The sequence below is a fragment of the Palaemon carinicauda genome, chromosome 19 (assembly GCF_036898095.1).
Source record: "Palaemon carinicauda isolate YSFRI2023 chromosome 19, ASM3689809v2, whole genome shotgun sequence".
NCBI lineage: Eukaryota > Metazoa > Arthropoda > Malacostraca > Decapoda > Palaemonidae > Palaemon > Palaemon carinicauda.
In genome coordinates, this window is record NC_090743.1 from 108,093,116 (window position 1) to 108,115,421 (window position 22,306).

Genomic DNA, 22,306 nt, shown 5'->3' on the forward strand with positions numbered 1-22,306 from the left:
CTCGCCAGCGATCACCAGCTCGCCAGCGATCACCAGCTCGCCAGCGATCACCAGTTCGCCAGCGATCACCTTCACATGCTGCCCGCCATCGCACGAACCTGCCTGATCGCCCGCTTACGCATGCTGCTCCTCATCGCAATACCCTGAACGATCGCCCTCCTGCGGATGCTGATCACCATCGCACAACCCTGCACGATCGCCCGCTTACGCATGCTGCTCGCCATCGCACAACCCTGCACGATCGCCCGCTTTCGCATGCTGCTCCTCATCGCAATACCCTGAACGATCGCCCTCCTGCGGATGCTGATCACCATCGCACCCTTTCACGCGATCATTCACCTGCGCATGCTGCTCGCCATCGCACAACCCTGCACGATCGCCCGCTTTCGCATGCTGCTCCTCATCGCACAACCCTGAACGATCGCCTTCCTGCGGATGCTGATCACCATCGCACCCTTTCACGCGATCATTCACCTACGCATGCTGCTCGCCATCGCACAACCCTGAACGATCGCCCGCTTACGCATGCTGCTCCTCATCGCTCAACCCTGAACGACCGCCCTCTTGCGCGCAATCATTCACCTTCACATGCTGCTCGCCATCGCTTACCATCACGTGATCATTATCGCCAGCGATCTTCTTCACCTACGCGGCAGCACGATCCCTCGCCGTCGCGCCATCGCTTGCGTTCGTCGCCTCGGACACGTGTTCCTTTACCTGCCCACCCTCACGCCCACTCGCCTGCGCGCACCGCGCGATCGCCTCGCCTGCGCGCCCGCGCGATCGCTCGCCTGCGCGCCCCGCGCGACCGCTCGCCTGCGCGCTCGCGCGATCCCGCTCGCCTGTACGCCCGCGCAACCATTCGCCTTTGCGCGACCGTTCACCCTCGCGCGACCATAGTTCGCGGCGAATTCCACAGCCGGTGGTAGCAGCAGGGACGCGTGCTCCTAGACGGCACTCGGGATCACCTCCATCCAAGCACAGGTTGGTATTGCAGGACGAGGACAGGTCATTACAACATTCTTCCCCACCTTCTTTTCAGGCAGGTACCGTCGTGTCCACTCCAAAGGATCGCCCGATCCCTTTCACCTTAGCGAGGATTTCGGACTCTGTGTCCTTTGAGCAGCAGACTTGGTTTGGTCCGCTGGCACGGGCGTTAGTGAGGGTTATGAAACCAGCACTCGCCGGCCAGGGTAACAAACCAGCGGCTGTCTCTCCTTCGCTGAAGAGAAAGAGAGGAGTGGACTTCGTGGTGACTTCCCCCAGGGCGAAGTTGGTTCCCAAGAGGTCGGTCTCGAGGGTCCCCTCTCCTGCACGAGTACTCTCTCCTTCTCCCGTGGACGAGGCCTTTCCGTCCTCAGGTGAGTCCAGTGGACCGGTAGTCTTCCCCCCGGCACCAGGGGGGGAGACTTCGCTTCAGGCAGGAGAATTGTCTCGTGAGGAAGGGGCCCCTCGAACCTCGTTGTTGGGATCCTGTATCCCTCCTAGGAGGGAGCCCAAGGATTCCAAGACCATCCCTAAATCCTCTGCAAGGATTCGACAGGAACCCATGACTACCCAGGGGAATGTCCACGTATCACCCCAGGAAGAGATTCCTGGGGCAGGAGACTTAGCTGCCAGCCCACAGGGAGGAGAACAGCAAGAGTCCGAACATGCCTTCTGGCAGGTCCTAAGCCTGATAAGGCAACTTAACAGTCTTACGGATCCAGTCATCCCCCCCCGTGAAGGCAAAGACACAATTCTGGATGAAGTGTTCGACGTTCGGAAGGCCCCTAAGACCAGTGCAGCTCTGCCCTGGTCTCGGGGGCTGAAGAGTGCCAGAGCTAGGGCCAATGCTCAGCTCGCACTTCTTGCCTCCTCCAGTCGTTCCACTGCCGGGAACAAACTCATCCCTCCTCCTCGCCTTCAGCAGAGGAGGTATTTCGAGATCCTGGGTGAGCACAACCTCGCTCTTCCGCTCCATCACTCTGTGGAGGAGCTGGCGAAGGGAGTTCCCTTGGAGAAACTCTCTGCCCGGCAGGTGTCGTTCTCGGCGGCAGAGATCCTTAACCACGAGAAGGTCGCTAAGTGTGCCATGCAGGCCACTTCGTGGCTGGACTTCTGGTTAGGATCTCTGGGCATCCTATTGCGATCTGAGGACTTGTCCAAGGAGACCAATAGGAAGGCCCTAGAGACCTTCTTGCTCTCGGGCACCCGCTCCATCGAGTTCTTGGCGCACCAGGTTACCACCCTGTGGGCCAACTCGGTGTTGAAGCGTCGCGATGCTGTGTCCGAGAGATTCCATCCGAAGGTCCCCGCCGTAGATGTGTGTAGGCTCCGACATGCCTCCCTCCTGGGGGAGAGCCTGTTTGAGCCTCAAGACTTGGAGCGAACGGCTGAGAGGTGGAGGAAATCCAGCACGGACTCCCTCCTCCACAGGGCCCTTACAACTCGGCCCTATAAGCCTCCAGCCCCGCCACAACAGCAGCAACAGCCTCGTAAGGCTCCAAAACAGGCACCGGCAGCTAAGAAAGTGGTGTCTAAGCCCCAGCCCTTTCCAGCCAAGGTCAAGAGGGGTGGTAAGTCCTCCAGGGGAGGCAAGACTTCTAGGGGTGGCGGCCGCGGCCGCAAGCCCTAGGGGTGGCAGTCCCCCTGCGTGTCCACCTGTGGGGGGATGCCTTCAGCGTTGCGTCCGCAGGTGGCAACATCTCGGGGCCGATGCTTGGACGATCTCGGTGATCGGCCAAGGTTATCGCGTCCCGTTCACGTCATCTCAACCTCCCCTGACAGCGAATCCAGTGTCGTTGAGCTCCTATGCCATGGGATCGGCAAAGGGGCTGGCCCTTCAGGCCGAAGTCAAGACCATGTTCGAGAAGGGTGCTCTCCAGGAGGTCGTGGACGGCTCTCCAGGCTTCTTCAGTCGACTCTTTCTTGTAAAGAAGGCTACTGGAGACTGGAGACCCGTCATCGATCTCTCGGCTCTGAACAGGTTTGTCAAACAAACCCGGTTCAGCATGGAGACAGCAGACACAGTCAGACTTGCGGTGAGACCACAAGACTTCATGTGTACACTGGATCTAAAGGACGCGTACTTCCAGATCCCAATCCATCCGTCTTCCAGGAAGTACCTGAGATTCTGCCTAGACAACAAGATCTACCAGTTCAAGGTGCTGTGTTTCGGTCTCTCCACAGCTCCTCAGGTGTTCACCAGAGTGTTCACCCTGATTTCGACTTGGGCGCACAGGAACGGCATTCGTCTCCTTCGTTACCTAGACGATTGGCTGATCCTAGCAGACTCGGAGTCGACCCTTCTTCGACACCGAGACAGGCTTCTAGATCTTTGCCAGGATCTGGGGATCGTGGTAAACCTCGAGAAGTCCTCTCTGCAGCCGTCCCAGCGACTGGTTTATCTAGGCATGCTAATAGACACCAATCTCCACAAAGCCTTTCCATCAGACGACCGGATAGCAAGGCTGAGGAGGGTGGCGGAACCTTTCCTCAGGCGAAAAGAACTCCCCGCCCAATCGTGGTTGCGTCTCTTGGGCCACCTATCCTCCCTGGCCCGTCTGGTTCCAAACAGCCGCCTCAGGATGAGATCCCTTCAATGGCGGCTCAAGTCCCGGTGGAATCAAGGATCCGATTCCCCGGACACTCTGATCCCAATGGGGTCTCTGGAACAGACGGACTTGCGGTGGTGGCTGGCCGACGAGAACCTGCGAAAGGGAGTGAGTCTTCTCGTCCTTCCCCCGGAATTGACTCTGTTTTCGGACGCGTCAAAAGAAGGGTGGGGGGCGCACGTTCTGAACCAGAGGGCCTCAGGCCTTTGGTCAGAATCAGAAAAGTGCCTACACATCAACCTGCTAGAATTGAAGGCCGTCTTTCTGGCCCTTCAACAGTTCCAACGGTTCCTGGCGGGTCACTCCGTGGTGGTGATGAGCGACAACACCACGGTAGTGGCTTATATCAACAAGCAGGGAGGCACTTTTTCGCAACAGCTATCCCATCTTGCAGTAGAGACTCTGAGGTGGACCGAAACCCACTCGATAACACTATCAGCTCGCTTCATTCCTGGCAAGAGGAATGTGCTCGCCGACAGTCTGAGCAGGGCTTCGCAGATAGTGAGTACCGAGTGGTCTTTGGATCCTCAGATAGCCAACAAAGTCCTGACTTTGTGGGGTTCCCCGACGGTGGACTTGTTCGCGACAGCCTTGAACTTCAAGCTGCCCCTGTACTGCTCACCAGTCCCGGACCCCAAGGCACTCTGGCAAGATGCTTTCCAGCAACGGTGGGACAACATCGACGTGTACGCCTTCCCACCATTCTGTCTGATGAGAAGGGTGCTCAACAGGACCAGACTATCGGTCAACTGTTCCATGACTCTAGTAGCTCCGCTATGGCATCACGCGGAATGGTTTCCGGACCTTCTGCAACTCCTGACGGAACTCCCAAGGGAGCTTCCTCCACGACACGAGCTTCTCAGACAACCCCACTCCGGTGTCCCTCACAGGGCCGTAGCCTCGCTTCGGCTTCACGCCTGGAGACTATCCAGCGTCTCCTCGCGGAGAGAGGCTTTTCGCAACAGGTTGCGGAGAGAATGTCTCGGCACCTGCGAAGGTCCTCTGAGGGAGTCTACCAAGCGAAGTGGAGAGTCTTTTGTGGTTGGTGTCGTGGAAGGGGTATCTCTCCACTCGATGCCACTATTCCAGCAATAGCGGACTTCCTTGTGTATCTGCGAGAAGAAATGCGCCTTTCTGTCTCGGCAGTGAAAGGCTATCGCTCAGCCTTAAGCTTGGCCTTCAGATTGAAGGGCGTGGATATTTCTTCATCGCTAGAACTCTCTTTACTCATACGTAGCTATGAGCTTACCTGCCCCCAGTCGGAAGTGAGACCCCCTCCTTGGAACGTGGTTCGAGTTCTCAGGTCTCTCAAGAGACCTCCCTTCGAGCCATTACGCCAGGCCTCCGATCGCCACCTGTCTTGGAAGACGGCTTTCCTACTCGCCTTGGCCTCGGCCAAGCGAGTTAGTGAACTTCATGGTCTCTCGTACGACATCGCCCATTCAAGGGGATGGGGGGAGGTAACGTTCAGGTTCGTCCCTGAGTTTGTGGCCAAGACTCAGAATCCTGGAGTGCCGGATCCTCGGTTCGACTCTTTCAGGATCGCGAGTCTCCGTTCTGTAACAAACGACCCAGACCAGCTGCTACTATGCCCAGTGAGGTGTCTGAGGTACTACTTGAAGAGAACGGCTGCAGTCCGTCCTCATGTGCGAGCTTTGTTTGTGAGCACAGGCAGGACAAAGAGGAGGGTCACAAGGAACACCATCTCTGCTTGGATTCGTAGGGTTATCCACCATGCCCTGAATCCTGACCCTCCTCCGTCACGTCGCCCTCGGGCCCACGATGTCAGGGGTATTGCTACATCCCTGGCCTTCAAGAGAAACTTCTCTGTGACGCAGGTACTTCAAGCGGGGGTCTGGAAGCGTCAAACGACCTTCACAGCCCACTACCTGCAAGACGTGACCCACAGGAGCCTCGATACGTTCTCTATCGGCCCTGTGGTGGCTGCACAACAGCTGGTCTAACCTCAGGCTCCTTTTTGGACAAGTAGCAGTAGGTTGAGGGCGTTGTTACCCGGTCTTAGTCTGTGTGAATGAAAGAGTATGTCTGACCCTTACTTCTTTCTTCATTCTCCCCTCTCTTGGGGAAGCAGCATCCTGGTCCTCGCATAGCTGACCTCGACCTCTGCAGGTAACCCATGCTTCTTTGTGCTCCTAGTATTAAGCTTAATACTGTTGCGTCTCCCATACCCTGACGAGGTGGTATGGGGAACGTCCTATCCTAGAATTCCTATCTGAAGGTCTCAAGGTCAACTTCATAGGACGAGTCACACTCTCCTCCTCACACTACTTATGTAGGCCACTCGTTCCTAGCGATGCTAGGAACCTGTGAGGTACAGGGGCTCCCTCTCTCTAGTGCTGCTCACTAAGGGATCGAGCCCCCGGGCAAGCCGAAGTCAGTAAGGCTGGGGACTTTCCACCCTTCCTAAGGGGTAAGTCACCCTTTGTAAATAGCGTGGTTTGTATTTCGGTTACGGAACAAATGACAAATTCGAAGATAATTTGTATTTTTCCTAACCATACAAACCTTAGCTATTTACACATATGTGCCCGCCATCCCTGACCCCCAAGTCAAGTCCTACCTCTAAGTGAAGTGAAGCAAGTCACCGGTGTGTGGAGGGGGGAGGGGTAGCAAGCTACCCTTCCCCACCCCCCGCTAACTAGCGCGGGGGTAATTAACCCTCGTTAAAAACTATTGGCTCGTCATTTCAGCTGCGCTAAAAGTAAACCCTTTGTAAATAGCTAAGGTTTGTATGGTTAGGAAAAATACAAATTATCTTCGAATTTGTCATCTTTTATTACATTCAACTTTTATGATTTTAATTGAATACTCTTTTATTTTTTATTTTATTTTAACTTTTATTTTTGTATACATAAATTAAATGTTACCGGCGTCAATGACCTCAGATGTCAGGATGCCTGAAAACTTTGAATCAATCAATCAATCCTCGGGATCCATCCCTGTGTCCAGTTACCACCCTGAAAGTCTACTTAGGTAGAACTTCCACTACAACCACAGGGCTCTTATTTATTAGAGAACACGGAGGAACTATTACCCTTAAGGGAATCAGACAACAAATTCTTTATTTTATTAAACAAGCTAATCCTGCATCATTCCCACATGTCCATGATATTAGAGCTGTGGCTACCTAAATTAATTTTTTCCACCATATGAAATTTGATGAGCTCTCAAAATATACGGGTTGTAAGTCCCCTAAAGTTTTCAAGCGCCACTACCTAAAACCTTTAGAAGCTCTTAGATTTGCCACAGTAGCTGCAGGGAATATAGTTCCTCCTGAAGGTACTGAGTCCTAATCACAACGTCTTGCTCTGTCCTCTTTCCCTCCTGCCTGGCTTACCTGTTGTTCCTACCTGTTTTGTTACTATACACCCTTATGGTGTATTTTATTATTCAATTGTTCAATTTCACGAATTGTTTTCATTACACTTGTTCTTGAATCCCCGAGCTGATTTTATTTTGCATTTTTGATTACCAAGCTGGATTCCCACAATTCATATCTGTTGAATTCTACCTACGGGTTTCATTATTGATTGTTTACCATGTCTATTTTTCACTGTCATATACATGTTGATCTAATTTTACGGGTTTCCACATCCCTCTTTTTTATATTAAACTCATCAGCTCTGTTATTTTGTGTTATTCCCTCTTCAGGTAGTTACCCTCTTAATGAGAGAATGCCTTGATGAAGTCATTGAGCTTCAGCACTGCATTTCATTCCCGTGCTGAATCTTGGTGACGGGCAAGAGGGCTCTCGAACTTCGGGAAATTGCTCCCCCAGTTCGAATCTAAATTTCTCTCTTTCATCTTTTTCTTCTGCTTAATATTACTTCGACCTTCTCCTAATTTTATCAACTTTCTTTCATCTTGCTGTCCTATCTCTATGATTATTATTTTTCTTAGTTATATATATATATGTAGATGTATGCATATATATATATATTTATTTTATTTGTTCATTTATTTATTTATCTTTTTTTTTCTATTTTATTTAAATGGCATGGATATTTCCACATTCGTTATTACTGCCTGCTTAGATGAATGGGAGAAGGGATCACGGTTGGGAGGTATTCGCATTCAAAGCTATATATGAGAGTATTGGATGATCTCAGCCATCCCAAAGATGGTTTGGACCTTTTTGGCGGAACCACTCTCAAGGGTTGGGTCATCGGAATCCAGGGGGATCCAATCCTTGAGGTGGGACTCTTGGCTTTTGGCCGGAAACCCATCATTACAGATATGGGGAGGATGATTCCATATTACCTTGGTCTCAGTCCTAACAGGCGGGTTTAGCTTAACCTGTGCCTCTATATCTGTTTTGATGCTATCCTTCGGGTAGGGTATGGAGTGGACCATCTGGGAAGTATACTCTCATTGTGCCGATAGTGGAGAATACAAATTTCCCTTCCAACGTATGATACTTTCTTATAATTCTCAAGCAGGTACCCCAACAAAAACATGAAAATCCCACCCTTAAATATGGACCCTTCAAATGCTGACTCCCCCCCGGCACTGTTGACGACTTCTGCTACTGTAATTAAGGAAAATTCTGTTGACGACCTTCGAACTAAAAAGGACCACTCTACTGATGTTAAAAAATCTAGCAATTTGGGTAACACAGGGAAACTACAATTCCTTCATGTTTCCCAAATCCCATTAGAGACAAATTATGATGATATATATAGAGCATTTGAGTGCTATGGATTGATAAAGGAAATAAGGATGAGACTTGGAGATGAAAAATGGGAATCTTGGATATCTTTTGAAAGTCATGATGAAGCGTTTAATGCCATAAGTAATATTAGTAGTATTAAAATTAACGAATTGAAAATCATGGGAGCTCTTTGTGATAAGGTCCCAAAGGAATTGGATGTGTACAAAACTGCTGATTGGTTTGAAAAAGATAGAAATGTACCCATGCCTTCACAGAGAAAACCCAAACCACCAATGTGGCTCTTAGCTGAACCTAAAGGGATAATAGGAAAATATTTTAAGGTATGTAAGTTTATCCAAAAAAAAGTAAGAACCATAGCACCTGGAGATATATCTCGTTTTGGGAAGAATAGTTATCTCATCCATGCCAAATCTTCGACTCAGTCTGCAATACTGTCTAACTTACAGACAGGCAGTGATGAAATTACATTGGAAATGAAACCTCATCTAAATTTTAGTTATGGAAGGGGAGTGGTCTTTAATAAGGACCTGTACGAATTTACAGAGGAGGAGATACTTTCTATGTGTCCATTAAATGTATGGAAAGTGCATAAGGTTCCTGGAACTTCAATGATTATACTTACTTTCCAGGATGCTGATGTACCTTTCCATATTTTTATTGAAAATGAAAGGATTAAAGTTCGGCCTTTCAAACAAAAGCCCCTGCAATGTTTTAATTGTTTTAAATTTGGACACCCATCCAAAGTTTGCAAAAATGGAAAAATGTGTGGTATTTGCTCCAAAACTTATCATGGAGAATGTACACTTGAGGCCAGGTGTTCAAATTGCAATTTGAACCATAAATCAACTGATAGGAGATGAGAACTGTATAAGTTGGAGGCAGCTGCCCTAAACAAATCAAGTTTAGAACACATAAGTGTGGGACATGCAAAAAGACTGTTGAATAAATCAACCAGCTATGCAAAAGCCTTAAAAATCAAAGGTAAATTTACCACAGGAGACAACAACCCCACCTAGCACTGCCAGTAATCCTAAGAAAAGAAATACAACCTCTGATAATAAAGTACTGCATGACAAGGTAATCATATTGCCTTCTGAGGCTCTGCCACAGCGTATTAAAAATGGGTCATTGCCCATTTCTGTACAGCCTTCATCCCCCATTACCAACAATAGTACTAACCTCTCCCAGGCCATGTCCTTGCCTGACTTGATGGAGATGCCACCTGACACCAAGTTACCAGGTGCCCCTGTATTGGGGGAAGGTGCAAAATCCTGGTAGCTCAAAACCTACTAATCGGAAAAGAGAGAGACCTCCATCTCTCTCGCCCCCTTCCATAAGAAATATCAAAATTACGACGTCAAATAAATATGATGATTTGTCTGTTGATATTTCTGATCTGGAAGTCAATTTAAATAAATCGGAAATTCAAGTGGAGGTCCACCAACCTCCTCAACAATCAGATCAAAAAGACAAAAAGAAAATCATGAATGCTAAACCCAATCTATCAAGACCCTCTTTAATAAAACCAACTAAAAATAGTGTTAGATCAAAAACTGCTAATGGGAAGACTCCATCCAAGGGGTCTACCAAATTATAAACCATAGTTTTTTCCTCCATTTTGCAATGGAATTGCCAGGTTTAAGGGCCAAATATGAAGAACTTAAGCTCCTTATTCATGAGCATTCCCCCATAATTATTTGTCTACAAGAGAGCAAACTTGATCATAATACCCCTTTTCCTCGCGAATATATTAGTTATAGGACACCATATGATCACCAAGTGGGGAGCCATGGCGGAAGTCTCATATACGTTCGTCAAGATGTTCCCCAAGTTTCTCTGTCTATTCGTACACCTCTGCAGGCAGTGGTTGTACAGATTGACATAGGGCAAAAATATACAATTTGTTCTCTGTACTTGCCTCCAAATAACATTTTATATGATAACTTAGTGGAGGTGATTCAACAACTCCCTCAACCTTTTCTTTTACTTGGAGATTTGAATGGTAGACATCCTTTGTGGGGTGATGTTTTAGCAAACACGATGGGAAATATCATATCATCAATTGTGGAAAATGAAGATGTGGGACTCCTTAATACAGGAGAGCCCACACACTTTCATGTCCAGACAGGTACCTTGTCATGTATTGACCTATCAATCGTAAGCTCTAATTGCCTTCTCGACTTCGATTGGAGAACATTAGATGATTGGCATACTAGTGATCATGCACCAATCATTATGAACACCAACAATGATCCACCTTTACAGGGATCGCCACGATGGAATCTTGACAAGGCGGACTGGGATAAATTTCGTAAGCTAAGCGAAATTGAGGGGGATGCAGGACAAGTTGAAAATATCGATGATGCCATAGACTTACTGAATGGAACTCTCCATACAGCAGGAGTCAATTCAATTCCCAAAACAACAGGGTTATTCAAACGACGACCAGTCCCGTGGTGGTCTTCAGAACTAACTGCCCTCCACAGAGCCACAAGAAGATCTCTAACACGATTGCGTAGACGCAGAACTGATGAGAATTTAATTATGTACAAGAAATGTAGAGCACAGTTCCGTCGTGCCATGAAAGAAGCAAGGCGCCAGTAATGGATGTCTTTCGTTTCCTCCATTAACAGTAGAACACCACCATCTTCTGTGTGGAGGAAAGTAAAAAAGATAGCTGGCAAATTCACCCCCAACCCACCACCAGTGTTGAAGGTGAATGGCCAGTATGTAACTGAAGCAAATTAAGTTAGCAATGCCCTGGCTAATCATTTTTCAAATGTATCCAGCAAGTGTGAAGGAGCCCCTGGTCACCAGTATAGGAGCACTGAAGAAAAGAAAATTTTAAATTTTGCAACAAGAAGGGAAGAGTCGTATAATTCTCCTTTCACTGAAAGAGAATTTGATTCCGCACTTGCTCATTGCAATGATACAGCCCCTGGACCCGATGGAATTCCATATGCAATGATTAAACATGTACATTTTAATACAAAGTTATTTATAATCGAATATGGCATGATCATAGTTAACCAAGTGTTTGGGAACTAGCCATTATTTTAGCCTTTTTAAAACCCGGTAAAGACAAGTTTTTAGCAGCAAACTATCGTCCTATTGCATTGACATCTTGTTTATGTAAAATCATGGAGAAGATGGTCAATGCAAGGCTGATATGGTACCTTGAAAAGAAAGGTATTTTATCACCGATTCAATGTGGATTCCGAAAAATGCACTCAACGACTGATATGTTGATACGACTAGAGTCTTCTATTTGTGAAGCCTTTGCTTCCAAACAGCACCATGTTACAGTATTTTTTGACCTTGAAAAGGCATATGATACCACATGGAGATATGGTATACTTAAAACTATTCATGAATTGGGATTGAGAGGAGAGCTGCCACTATTTATTCAGGCATTTCTTTCACGTAGAGTCTTTCAAGTGAGAGTTGGGGAAACACTATCAGAGAGTAAGTGCCAGGAAGAAGGAGTTCCTCAGGGTAGTGTGCTGAGTGTAACCCTTTTTGCACTAGCAATTAATGGGATATCCTCAGCCATTCCCCAGGATGTTCTCAACATTATTTGTGGATGATCTCTCAATATCATTTGCTGGCACTAGAATGGCAATGGTTGAGAGAAAAATCCAACTCTCTATTGATAAAATTATCCAGTGGGCTGACATGAATGGATTTAAGTTCTCGACAAGTAAAACTACCATTGTCCATTTTTGTCGTATCCGGGGAGTACATCCAGACCCGGATATATACATTAAAGGTCAACGGATACCATGTGTATCGGAAACCAAATTTTTAGGTCTGATATTTGATTGTAGGCTTACATGGGTTTCTCACTTAAAAGCGTTAAAAGCTAAATGTGTTGAAGCTCTGAATATCTTAAAAGTATTGTCCCATACATCATGGGGGGCAGACCGCAATACTATTCTAAAATTATACAAGGCCTTGATTTTTTCCAAAATTAGTTATGGTTGTGAGGTATATTCTTCAGCCACCCCAAGCCGGTTAAAAATATTAGACTCGATACATCATGCAGGTATTAGATTGTCTACTGGAGCTTTTAAAACCTCGCCTATCCCAAGTCTCCTGGTTGATGCTGGAGAGTTACCTCTAGACCTTTACCGAATGTCTTCTATTCTTCGGTATTGGTTTAGATTGCAAAGACTCCCTAACTCTCTAGCCTTTCAGACTGCAAGCCTTGTAAGACACGCATCATACTTTTGAGTTGCACCCAAAATCTCCTCAACCTTATGGCTTTCGGGTGAAACGATTATTAAATTGTCTGGATATAATTAGAAATAAGGTACTTCCATTCAAGGTATCAACGCCTCCATGGAAGTTACCAGAGATATCTTTTTGTAAATATTTTATTGAAGATAAGAAGAATATGTCAGACCTAGAAGCCAGGTCTCTCTTTAATGAACATGTTAAAGAACATAGAGGATCAACTTTTATCTATACTGATGGCTCCAAATCTGATGCTGGCGTTGGATTTGGAGTACATAGTAATGGTTTTAATTGTAGAGGTGCACTTCCTCTGACCGCTTCCATATTTACTGCCGAACTGTATGGCATATTAACTGCTATTGAAAAAATAGCATTGGAGAAGGAGGGTAATTTTACAATTTTTAGTGATGCAAGGAGTGTCCTTCAAGCTATGGGAGTTTTTAATTCTAATAACCCTCTAGTTTTAAAGATTTTAGAATGGCTTTTCATTATTGGACGGAGAGGTATAACAGTTCAATTTTGTTGGGTTCCAGCACATGTAGGTGTGTCTGGGAATGAGAAGGCAGATTCACTGGCTAAGGAGGCTGCATCAGAGTTGCTGCCAAGAAGGTATCCCATTCCCTGTAATGATTTCTTACCTGACATCAAGAAATTGGTTTGCAATAAATGGAAACAGCAATGGGATAGTTAAGATGGCAATAAAATGCGAGAGATAACAAATGACATATCTCCTTGGAGGTATATGATGATGCCCTGAAAATGGGAGACTTCTCTTTGTCGTCTCCGTATTGGTCACACTCGGTTGACACACAAGTTTCTGCTGAAGGGCCAACACCAACCGTATTGTGACGACTGTTTAGTACCTCTAACAGTAAGGCATTTGTTGACCGAATGCCCCAATTATAACAACTTGCGGAATACTGTAGATATTTGTTTGAGGCTCGAGGTGAGGGTGGCAGGTTCATCCTTGCCAAGATTCTTGGAAATGATGTGTCCTACCATGCAAGTGGCATTTTTAGATTTATTTCAGAAGCAGGTCTTCTGAAAAATATTTAACTTTTATGACATTCAACTTTTATGATTTTAATTGAATACTTTTATTTTTTATTTTATTTTATATTTTATTTTTGTATACATAAATTAAATGTTACCGGTGTCAATGACCTCAGATGTCAGGATGCCTGAAAACTTTAAATCAATCAATCAATCTTCAGGTAGTTAGCCATATTGGGTCCCCATTCTTTGGTACGATTTCACTGGGCGGCATGGGTCGGAGCCCAGAAAAGGGATTTTGACAAAGGAAAAATCTATTTCTGGGCGAGAGACCCGTTCCGCCCAGTGAACCCACCCGTCCCTCCCTGATTGGGCCCCAATCTGGGGTGCTATAGGGAGTGACGTCACTGGCGTGGGATTGCTAGTAGTAGTGGGATGTTGAACGGCACCTCGCTGTTCGGGGATGTTGACGGGAGATATCTAAATGGTGCGAGGCCTCTGGTTGTGATTTATTCAGCGCCCCAGTATTATACCGACACCTTATTAAGGTGAGCGAGCTGGGTTCAACCTAGCATTCCTATACAAATTTTTCTCTGGTAAATTCATAGCAGTTTTTACCTTAGAAATGATGTTAAAGGAGCATTTCACTGGGCGGCACGGGTCTCTCGCCCAGAAATAGATTTTTCCTAAGTCAAAATCCCTTTTTTATTCATTTAAAAAAAATAGTAGTCTGAATTCAATTAAACTCGCACAGAATTATCTTTGCACTTGTAGGTATAACACATAGAAAAATTAGATTCATCCAGTGATAAATAACAGTTTTGGGTTCAATGGTGGATCCCCCTTTAAAGGACAAAATATTTGTGTACATATAGGAACATAAGAGTTTGTAGTTGCACTAAAATACCCTTTCATAAATGCAACTTGAAATTTTCATTTAAAGGTACATTTAAACTGGCTTATGCAAGTCTTCCATCACAATCATACTATTCCCAACAATTTTCTTATTTAGTAGCTAACATCTCTATCTTGCTGGAAATTGTATAGTAGCATAGACAGTAATTGGTGTTAAAATTGTAACAGCTTATAGTAAATACCCTTATTATCTAATTGGTTGCAATTGTAGTTGCGAGCATTAGGTGAAATGTTAATTGTTTTCCTGTGCACCCCACCCCATATCCCCTTGACAATATTTTAACAGGGATATGTGCTGAAATATTTTTAGGTGTCACATTTAAAACCATACAGGAGGTCCTTGGGTTACAAGGGTCTAGAATTACAACGATTCTCCATTATGAACGGGTTCCCATAAGGTACTTAAAAAAGTCATGGAAACTATTTCTAGTTACGATGTTTGGCTAATTAATATGACGAACTACATGCCAATTTGAAGGACAATTAATGCCATTTTCTGGTTACGGAGTAATACTTACGATTTGCATTGGAGATGTTCAGAGGGGGTCATGGATGCTGAGAGGTGTTACAAGGTGAACTTAAGAAGAGAAGAAGGGTGCAATCTTGCCAGATAATCATGTCTTATCTACTGTTGAAAGGTAGAATGGTCTGCACTTGAACCTCAACCCTCTACCTCTGCAGCAGCTTCAACACAACCTCCAGAATCTCCTGACTCTCCAGCTCCTGTGGCATCTTCCCCGTCCTCCTCCAAATAACCCTTTCTCTACCACTTGCAATGGCCCTTCCAGTGTGCAGGCCAACCACAGGAATAAAGGTTAAGAATTTTTTATATTTGTTGTCTGGTACTGAATTAGTGTAGATAAACTATATAGGGTACAGGTATTTGTATGTATAGGGTATAGTAATTTATGAATGGTAAGGGATTGTTTTATTTTTCTTTTAAGCATATTATACATATACAGTGTGTTTTGTACTGTATTTAAAATCTAACTTATGACGTCGTAAGAATGGATCTCGCTCGTAACTTCAGGACCTCATGTATAGTGCTTGTATAACAAATATAGCAATGCTGTAGGAAGAATTTAAAGATCTATTACTACAATTTTTATGTAATAAATAATTTACATAAACAGCAGATTGATACTTAATTTTCTTATTAAAATCTTAAAACTAATTCATTTATTACTGTACCATACTTAGCTTTTGTAGTTGCACTTGACAATTTGGTTCATAAGAATTTTACCTTCTACTCATTTAAAAATTAATAACTATAATCAATACTTTTTTAAGGTAGCCAATATTCAATCAGCTACCATATACCCTATACCCCAAAAGTCTCCTTCATACATTTTTACTTGTATTTGAAGCCAGACTAAGACTAGCATATAAGAAAGATGCCAAGCATGAGTTTCATTGTAAGATATTTTTTTCCTCCTAAGTCTAATTCATATCCATAGGAACATGGAACCAGAGCTTTAAAGCATTAGTTTTTTTTTTGTTCTTAACTGTAGGTCCATTTGACCTAAGCATCAGAACTTGCTACTTTTTCCGGTTAGTGTCTTTAATTTATTCTTTGTTTTACTGACCAACCAATTCTAGAAACTTAGTGTAAATTATCACACTTCGGTAAATTTTGATAGTTTCCCCCAATTCAAGAAGCTTAATAGTTATCACATTAATCAAGCAAATTTTCATAGGGTTTCATCCACTTTAGTCACTCTTGTGTTTTCTTCAGTATGTTTATCACCTCTTCCACATCTTTTGCTTTCTCTATAAACCTCCCGTAAACCATTTTTATTTGTTCCTTGCCCACTGCTTCCCTTAACCCGGTCATCTTTAATTCCACTCCTGGGTCTGTCAGTATCTCTACGTCCTTCCTGAGATCTGCCTTTATCACGTTCATGTCTGTCATTCCTCCTGTACCGAGATTCATTTTTTTCTCTTTCCCTCCTTTTCCTTTCTCTCCCAGATGAATCTGGTTTTACCCCTTGAATCTTTACACTCTTTTCAATAACTCGTCTTTGGTGGTCCAACTGTGGAAACAAATCTGTTGAGGAGAAAGAGAAAAAGGGCTTGTAGACTTCTTAACAATATAGTATTTTGTTGCTATGTTAGCTGCGAGCTCACCTCATTTATTTGGGTTATTATATAGAATTTTCCTATTCAAAGGTGCATTCATAGCACAAAAACTTAAATTTTAATAATAAGAAAATAAATTTCCTTGAAATTATTGTTGAAATATATTTCACCCTGATTATGAATTAAAAATATTTAAAAGTTCTTATAGCGGCCTGCATTTTTTTTTTTTTTTTTTTTTTTACAAAAGTAGAGGAAAAATTCTCATCAAATTTATCATATACCTTTAGAATTCAGTAGAGCATCCCTGGCAGCATTCATTTCTGCCTGTTGAATTGAATGACCTGAAGCCTTAGCAAGACGGCGGCCCCGAAAGTAGACTGCAACAGTGTATACCCGAGTGTTTGTAGGACCTTTGCATTCGATTACCCTGTAACAAAAATTAACATTTCAAGTTTGGATGACAGCCAATGTTTATTTATATATTTGAAGACTGAAGTCTTTTCATTTTCCATATTTAAACTGTATTGAAACTGACTTGAACTTTTTCTTAATTTTCCATATACTGTATTTAAATTGACTTGTACTTTTTCTAACGTAAGCCACCGATACGGATTGAGCATGATATTCAAGATTAGGTCATATATAAAGCAAAAATCCACTTTTGCCAACCTTATAAAACTTGCCCGTCTCCCCTTGTTACCAATAATATCAACTATAAAAGCGTCATGGATACTTTAGGTCCTAGCTTAAGTCTTTAATCAACTGAAAGATTGAAAGTTATTTAATGCATCTTAGACTATGTGCCCCTGTGCTTACTGTAAAAATTATTTTCATTTGAGCACATTCTGCTCAAAATTTGGAAATTGGGCTAATGAAATATCTTTCTGATAAATTTGTCAGATATTTTAGATGTAGATTCTCTTGTTTTGTCTACAATTTACATTAACATAAAATCTTATTGAAATTTTATTTACCAGACCATGATGGGTGGTGAGAATGAGCAGTAATAACATCAAAAGCATGAAACCCAATGGCATTTATTGGAAACAAATTGTGCTATTAGATGTAGTATTCCCCATTCCTCGAATCGTCAATAGGCATAGGAGATGAGATGTGATATATCCCCTTGGTCTTTCTAATCCTCCATCGGGTCAAGCTGCAAACCTACATCTACATACTGGTATTAAATTGTCAAAGTTTGGGCTCCGATGTAAGGATGTTCCCATCCACTACATTGCAATAGAAGTGCCACGGTTAGCAGCAAGCTTTAAATAAAGTAAACTATAATTAAATATACAAGTGCTTCACTTTTCAAGAACAGCAAAAACCAATGTAATGATTTTACATGAACTGTAAGAGGGCTATGAATCAGACCAAGAAATAAAATTTACAAAAATGGACCCCCAACCCTCTTGGATCTTTTTGGCGATTGTACAATTGTGTAAATAACATTTCATGTGGGACACCCGAAAAATGAACAGCCAGATGTCATACATTAAAAATGTTCCTTCAGATGTAGTGTGCCTGCTAGTGTCTTCATTCAAAGGCCATATATGAACAAACTTATGTTGGAAGTAAGGTTGTTTGCCTGTCGTGTACTAATTTCCGACATCTATGCTCATCACCACTCCCAACTGTGTTCTGGCAACTTAAGTTGCCAGGTGGGCATTGCCTGGTTTTGTGGAAACACACACTTACGATCAAATCTGTCTGCCAACCTCTTCTTCCTTAGCCCTTTGAACAAAGGTCACACATCTCACTCTTGAGGCTGGACTTTCCAGGGTGTGATCCTAAAGAGTACAGTATTGTCGGTTTACCTCGTGCTGTGTTCGGTAGGCATTATTTAAGGGTCATTTCTACGTTCCATAGGCCCTTGGCTGCTTGCATTATACTTTACTTCTGTGCTTACTTCCTTAATTTTGCCCTGCTGCCAAATAAGTGTTTATTTTACTAAATAGTATAAATGAAGTGTTTTCGTCCCAGTTTCATTTCCGTTGCTGAATGGACTCTTTCATTTCAAGGTGTAGCTAAACTTCAATGCTCATCATGAGCATCAGTAACTCCTAAAGAAGACAGATTTGTACCCTAAAGCTGTAAGACTTGGCGAAAGGCCAATCTTTAGCCTTTCACAGCCAAGACAGAGGATATTCTTTCGGTGTAGGTAGACTACATAATTCACAACCTCCTGAATAGTTGCTTAGACTGGAGATTTTTTCCCTTTTATGACTACTATAGAAGTCTTGATTATCCCAGAAAGATAGTTGCCAAGAGTTAATGAAAACTTCTCAAAGCTGTTTCCCCCCAGATGCTGAAGCCTTGATGAGGATGGGGGGCTTAGGGATTAGCAGCTGGGCTCTAATGAACAGTGGGAACTACTTCCCATTGGACCTCGGTGCCCAGCTGTCGATTCAACTAAATCAGTCAGCACTTTCTCTTTTACTTTTGATTATTTCTTTTTTTCTCCCATCTCTTCCTTTTGGGCTCGATATTGTTGATGACTTTGGCATGTTCGATTTTACTTTGGATGCTGCTTTGTATTTGGCAGAGTGTGGGATGGACTGCATTCCATCTCAACCTGTGCCAATTTAGACGCCATCACCCTCTGGCAGACCCCATTGGGTGCAGACCAAGTCTGTTAAGAGTCGGGCTCCAGTGATCCGGTCTTAAGTCACCCATATTTGCGGGTAATGGGTGACGCCAGGCATTGGAGTCGACGGTGGGAGGGGCTAACTACCCCCACTGACCAGTGTACGCCCACCTTAAGAGAGGCAGCCCCTCTCTAATAGAGGACTGGTCCCCGCTGAAGCCTCTTCTCGTGTTGGGCCACATGGGATAGGAGGACTGACATCCTCCGATAAGAGGTGGATAACCCGGCTTGCTTTTTCAAAAAAAACCCAACACCTCTGTTGACGACCTGGAAAATACAAACATGGACCTCGGTACAGACAGCTCCAACTCGGGTTCTAACATTGTAACGTTAGAACCTTATTCACGTCATGTGAATAATAAAATGCTAGAGAAGAAGAGAGAGTGAAAAATGATGACAGTACAGAAAGATATAGAAAAGTAGAAGTATTACCTGGTCACTATGAAGTAGTGAATTATGAAAAAATTTTTATCTTGGAATTTGAAAACGGAAGAAATGAGCGTATAAATGTTTTTAAAGCTAATAGAGAAATAGTTACTTTATGTGGAGGGCAGCCAAAAATTTTACCCCAGGGAAATGGAAGTCTCTTGATAGAGACACTGTCCCCATTACAAGGTGAAAGGTTAAAAACACTTACAACATTGAATGGTCATAGCGTAAAATGCGTTTCACACCCTACTTTCAACCAGAGTAGAGGTGTGATATATGCTCCAGAATTGTTGGATATAGAGGAGAAAGAAATAGAGGATGAACTGAAAAGTCAAGGAGTAGTTAAAGTAGTCAGAATGAGAAAGAGAGTTGGAGAACAACATATCCCTCTTGCTACTCTGATTATAACATTTGATCAATGCCGATTACCAAATGTTATAAAAGCTGGATGGCTATCTTTGAAGGTAAAACCATATATCCCGTCACCATTGCGATGTTATCATTGCCAAATGTATGGCCATTTAAGCCAGAAATGTAAAGAAAAACTAAACAATAAGCCAGCTGTTTGTGCCAACTGTGGAAAAAGTAGTCATGGAGTATGCATAGAAAACCCTAATTGCATACATTGTGGGGAAGCACACCCAGCTACATCTAAAAGCTGTGTAAAGTTTATTTTTGAAAAAGAAATCCAGGCCATTAGGACCATGGAAAGGGTTACTTTTAGAGAGGCTCGTAAAAGAGCTCTTGAAAAGCAAATAAGACCAGGGCAACCTTTTTCAATGGTTCTGAAGAAAAACTTGTCAAACCACACAGATGAAAATTATATCTCTACTTCTAAGATAAAGAAACAAATGAAAGTAGTTAAAGAGGTTGAAAGTCCCATCGAAAATCTATATCCAGAAATTGTGGAAAAATCAAAACGGACACTTAAAGATCTGAAAATTATTCAAAAGCCAACTACTCCGATTTTAAGCAATAGTACAAACCTCTCACAGGCCGTTTCCTTGCCTGATCTGATGGAGGTTGCACTCGAAACCAATTTACCTGGTGAACCCGTAGTGGGGAAGGTGCAAAAACCTGACAGATCACAACCTTTTAATCGAAAAAGAGAGAGACCTCCCTCCCTCTCTCCTCCTACCATAAGAAACATTAAAGTCACGACTTCCAATAAATATGATATCTTGTCTGCTGATGTTTCTGAACAACTAGAAGGTAAATTGAACCAATCAGAAATTCAAGTTGAGGTCCACCATCCTCCTCAACAATTAGATCAAAAGGACACAAAGAAAAAGAGAAACACAAAACCCACTATATCAAGATCCTCTCTAGAGTTACCTCCGGGAAACATTGTTAGATCAAACAGTGCCATTGGGAAGACTTCATCTAAGGTGTCTTCCAAAAAATAAAACATAGTTTTTTCCTCCATTCTGCAATGGAATTGCCAGGGTTTAAGGGCGAAATATGAACAACTTAAGCTCCTCATACGTGAGCACTCCCCTATAACAGTATGTCTACAAGAAAGCAAGCTCGATGCTAATACTCCTTGTCCTCGAGAGTATGTTAGCTATAGGACACCATATGATCAACGAGCAGGGAGCCATGGGGGAAGTCTTATATACGTTCGTCGAGATGTTCCCCAAATATCTTTGTCTATCTGTACCCCTCTGCAGGCAGCAGCTGTACAGATTGATATAGGGAGAAAATACACAATCTGTTCTCTTTACTTGCCTCCAAATGATAACATCTCATATGATAATATAGTAGAGGTGATTAAACAACTCCCACAACCCTTTCTCTTACTAGGAGACCTTAATAGTAGACATCCTTTATGGGGTGATGTTTTAGCAAATGCAAGGGGTAATATTATATCGTCAATTTTGGAGAATGAAGATGTCGGACTCCTCAATACAGGAGAGCCCACACATTTTCATGTACAGACAGATACCTTGTCCTGCATTGACCTATCAGTTGCAAGCTCTAACTGTCTTCTCGATTTTAATTGGAGAACATTAGATGATTGGCATACTAGTGATCATGCACCAATCATTATAAACACCAACAATGGTCCACCTTTACAAAGATCACCTCGATGGAATCTTGATAAGGCGGACTGGAATAGATTTCGGGAGTTAAGTGAAATTGAAGGAAATGCAGAACAGTTTGAAAGTGTTGATGATGCCATAGACTTACTTAATGGAACTCTTCACACAGCAGGAGTGAATTCCATTCCCAAAAGAACTGGGATATTCAGACGACGACCAGTCCCCTGGTGGTCGTCAGAACTAACTGCCCTGCACAGAGCCACAAGAAAGTCTTTAACTCGATTGCGCATGCACCGTAATGAGGAGAATTTAGTCATATACAAGAAATGTAGAGCACAGTTCCGCCGTGCCATGAAAGAAGCTAGGCGCCAGTCTTGGATGTCCTTTGTTTCCTCCATTAACAGTAGAACACCAACATCATCTGTGTGGAGGAAAGTAAAAAAGATAGCAGGAAAATTCACCCCAAACCCACCACCAGTGTTAAAGATAAATGGCCAGTATATGACTGGAGCAACCGAAGTTAGCAATGCCCTGGCTGACCATTTCTCAAATGTATCGTGCAAGTGTGAAGCAGCTCCTGGTCACCAATATAGGAGCAATGAAGAAAAGAAAGTTTTAAACTTCGCAACAAGAAAGCAAGAGTCATACAATTCTCCTTTTACTGAAAGATAATTTG

At 43.6% G+C, this 22,306-nt stretch overlaps 1 protein-coding gene across 1 annotated transcript in view; it reads right to left on the reverse strand.

The window, feature by feature from the left end:
* Positions 1-15,364: 15,364 nt before the first annotated feature.
* Positions 15,365-22,306, reverse strand: part of LOC137658711 (ribonuclease 3-like) — a 222,031-nt gene continuing 215,089 nt past the window's right edge. The window contains exons 21-22 of the mRNA XM_068393707.1: positions 16,794-16,939; positions 15,365-16,480 (exon numbers count right to left, since the gene is read on the reverse strand). Of these exons, the coding sequence (XP_068249808.1) occupies positions 16,125-16,480; positions 16,794-16,939 (502 nt within the window). The 3' untranslated portion in view covers positions 15,365-16,124. The remainder of the gene's footprint in view (positions 16,481-16,793; positions 16,940-22,306) is intronic.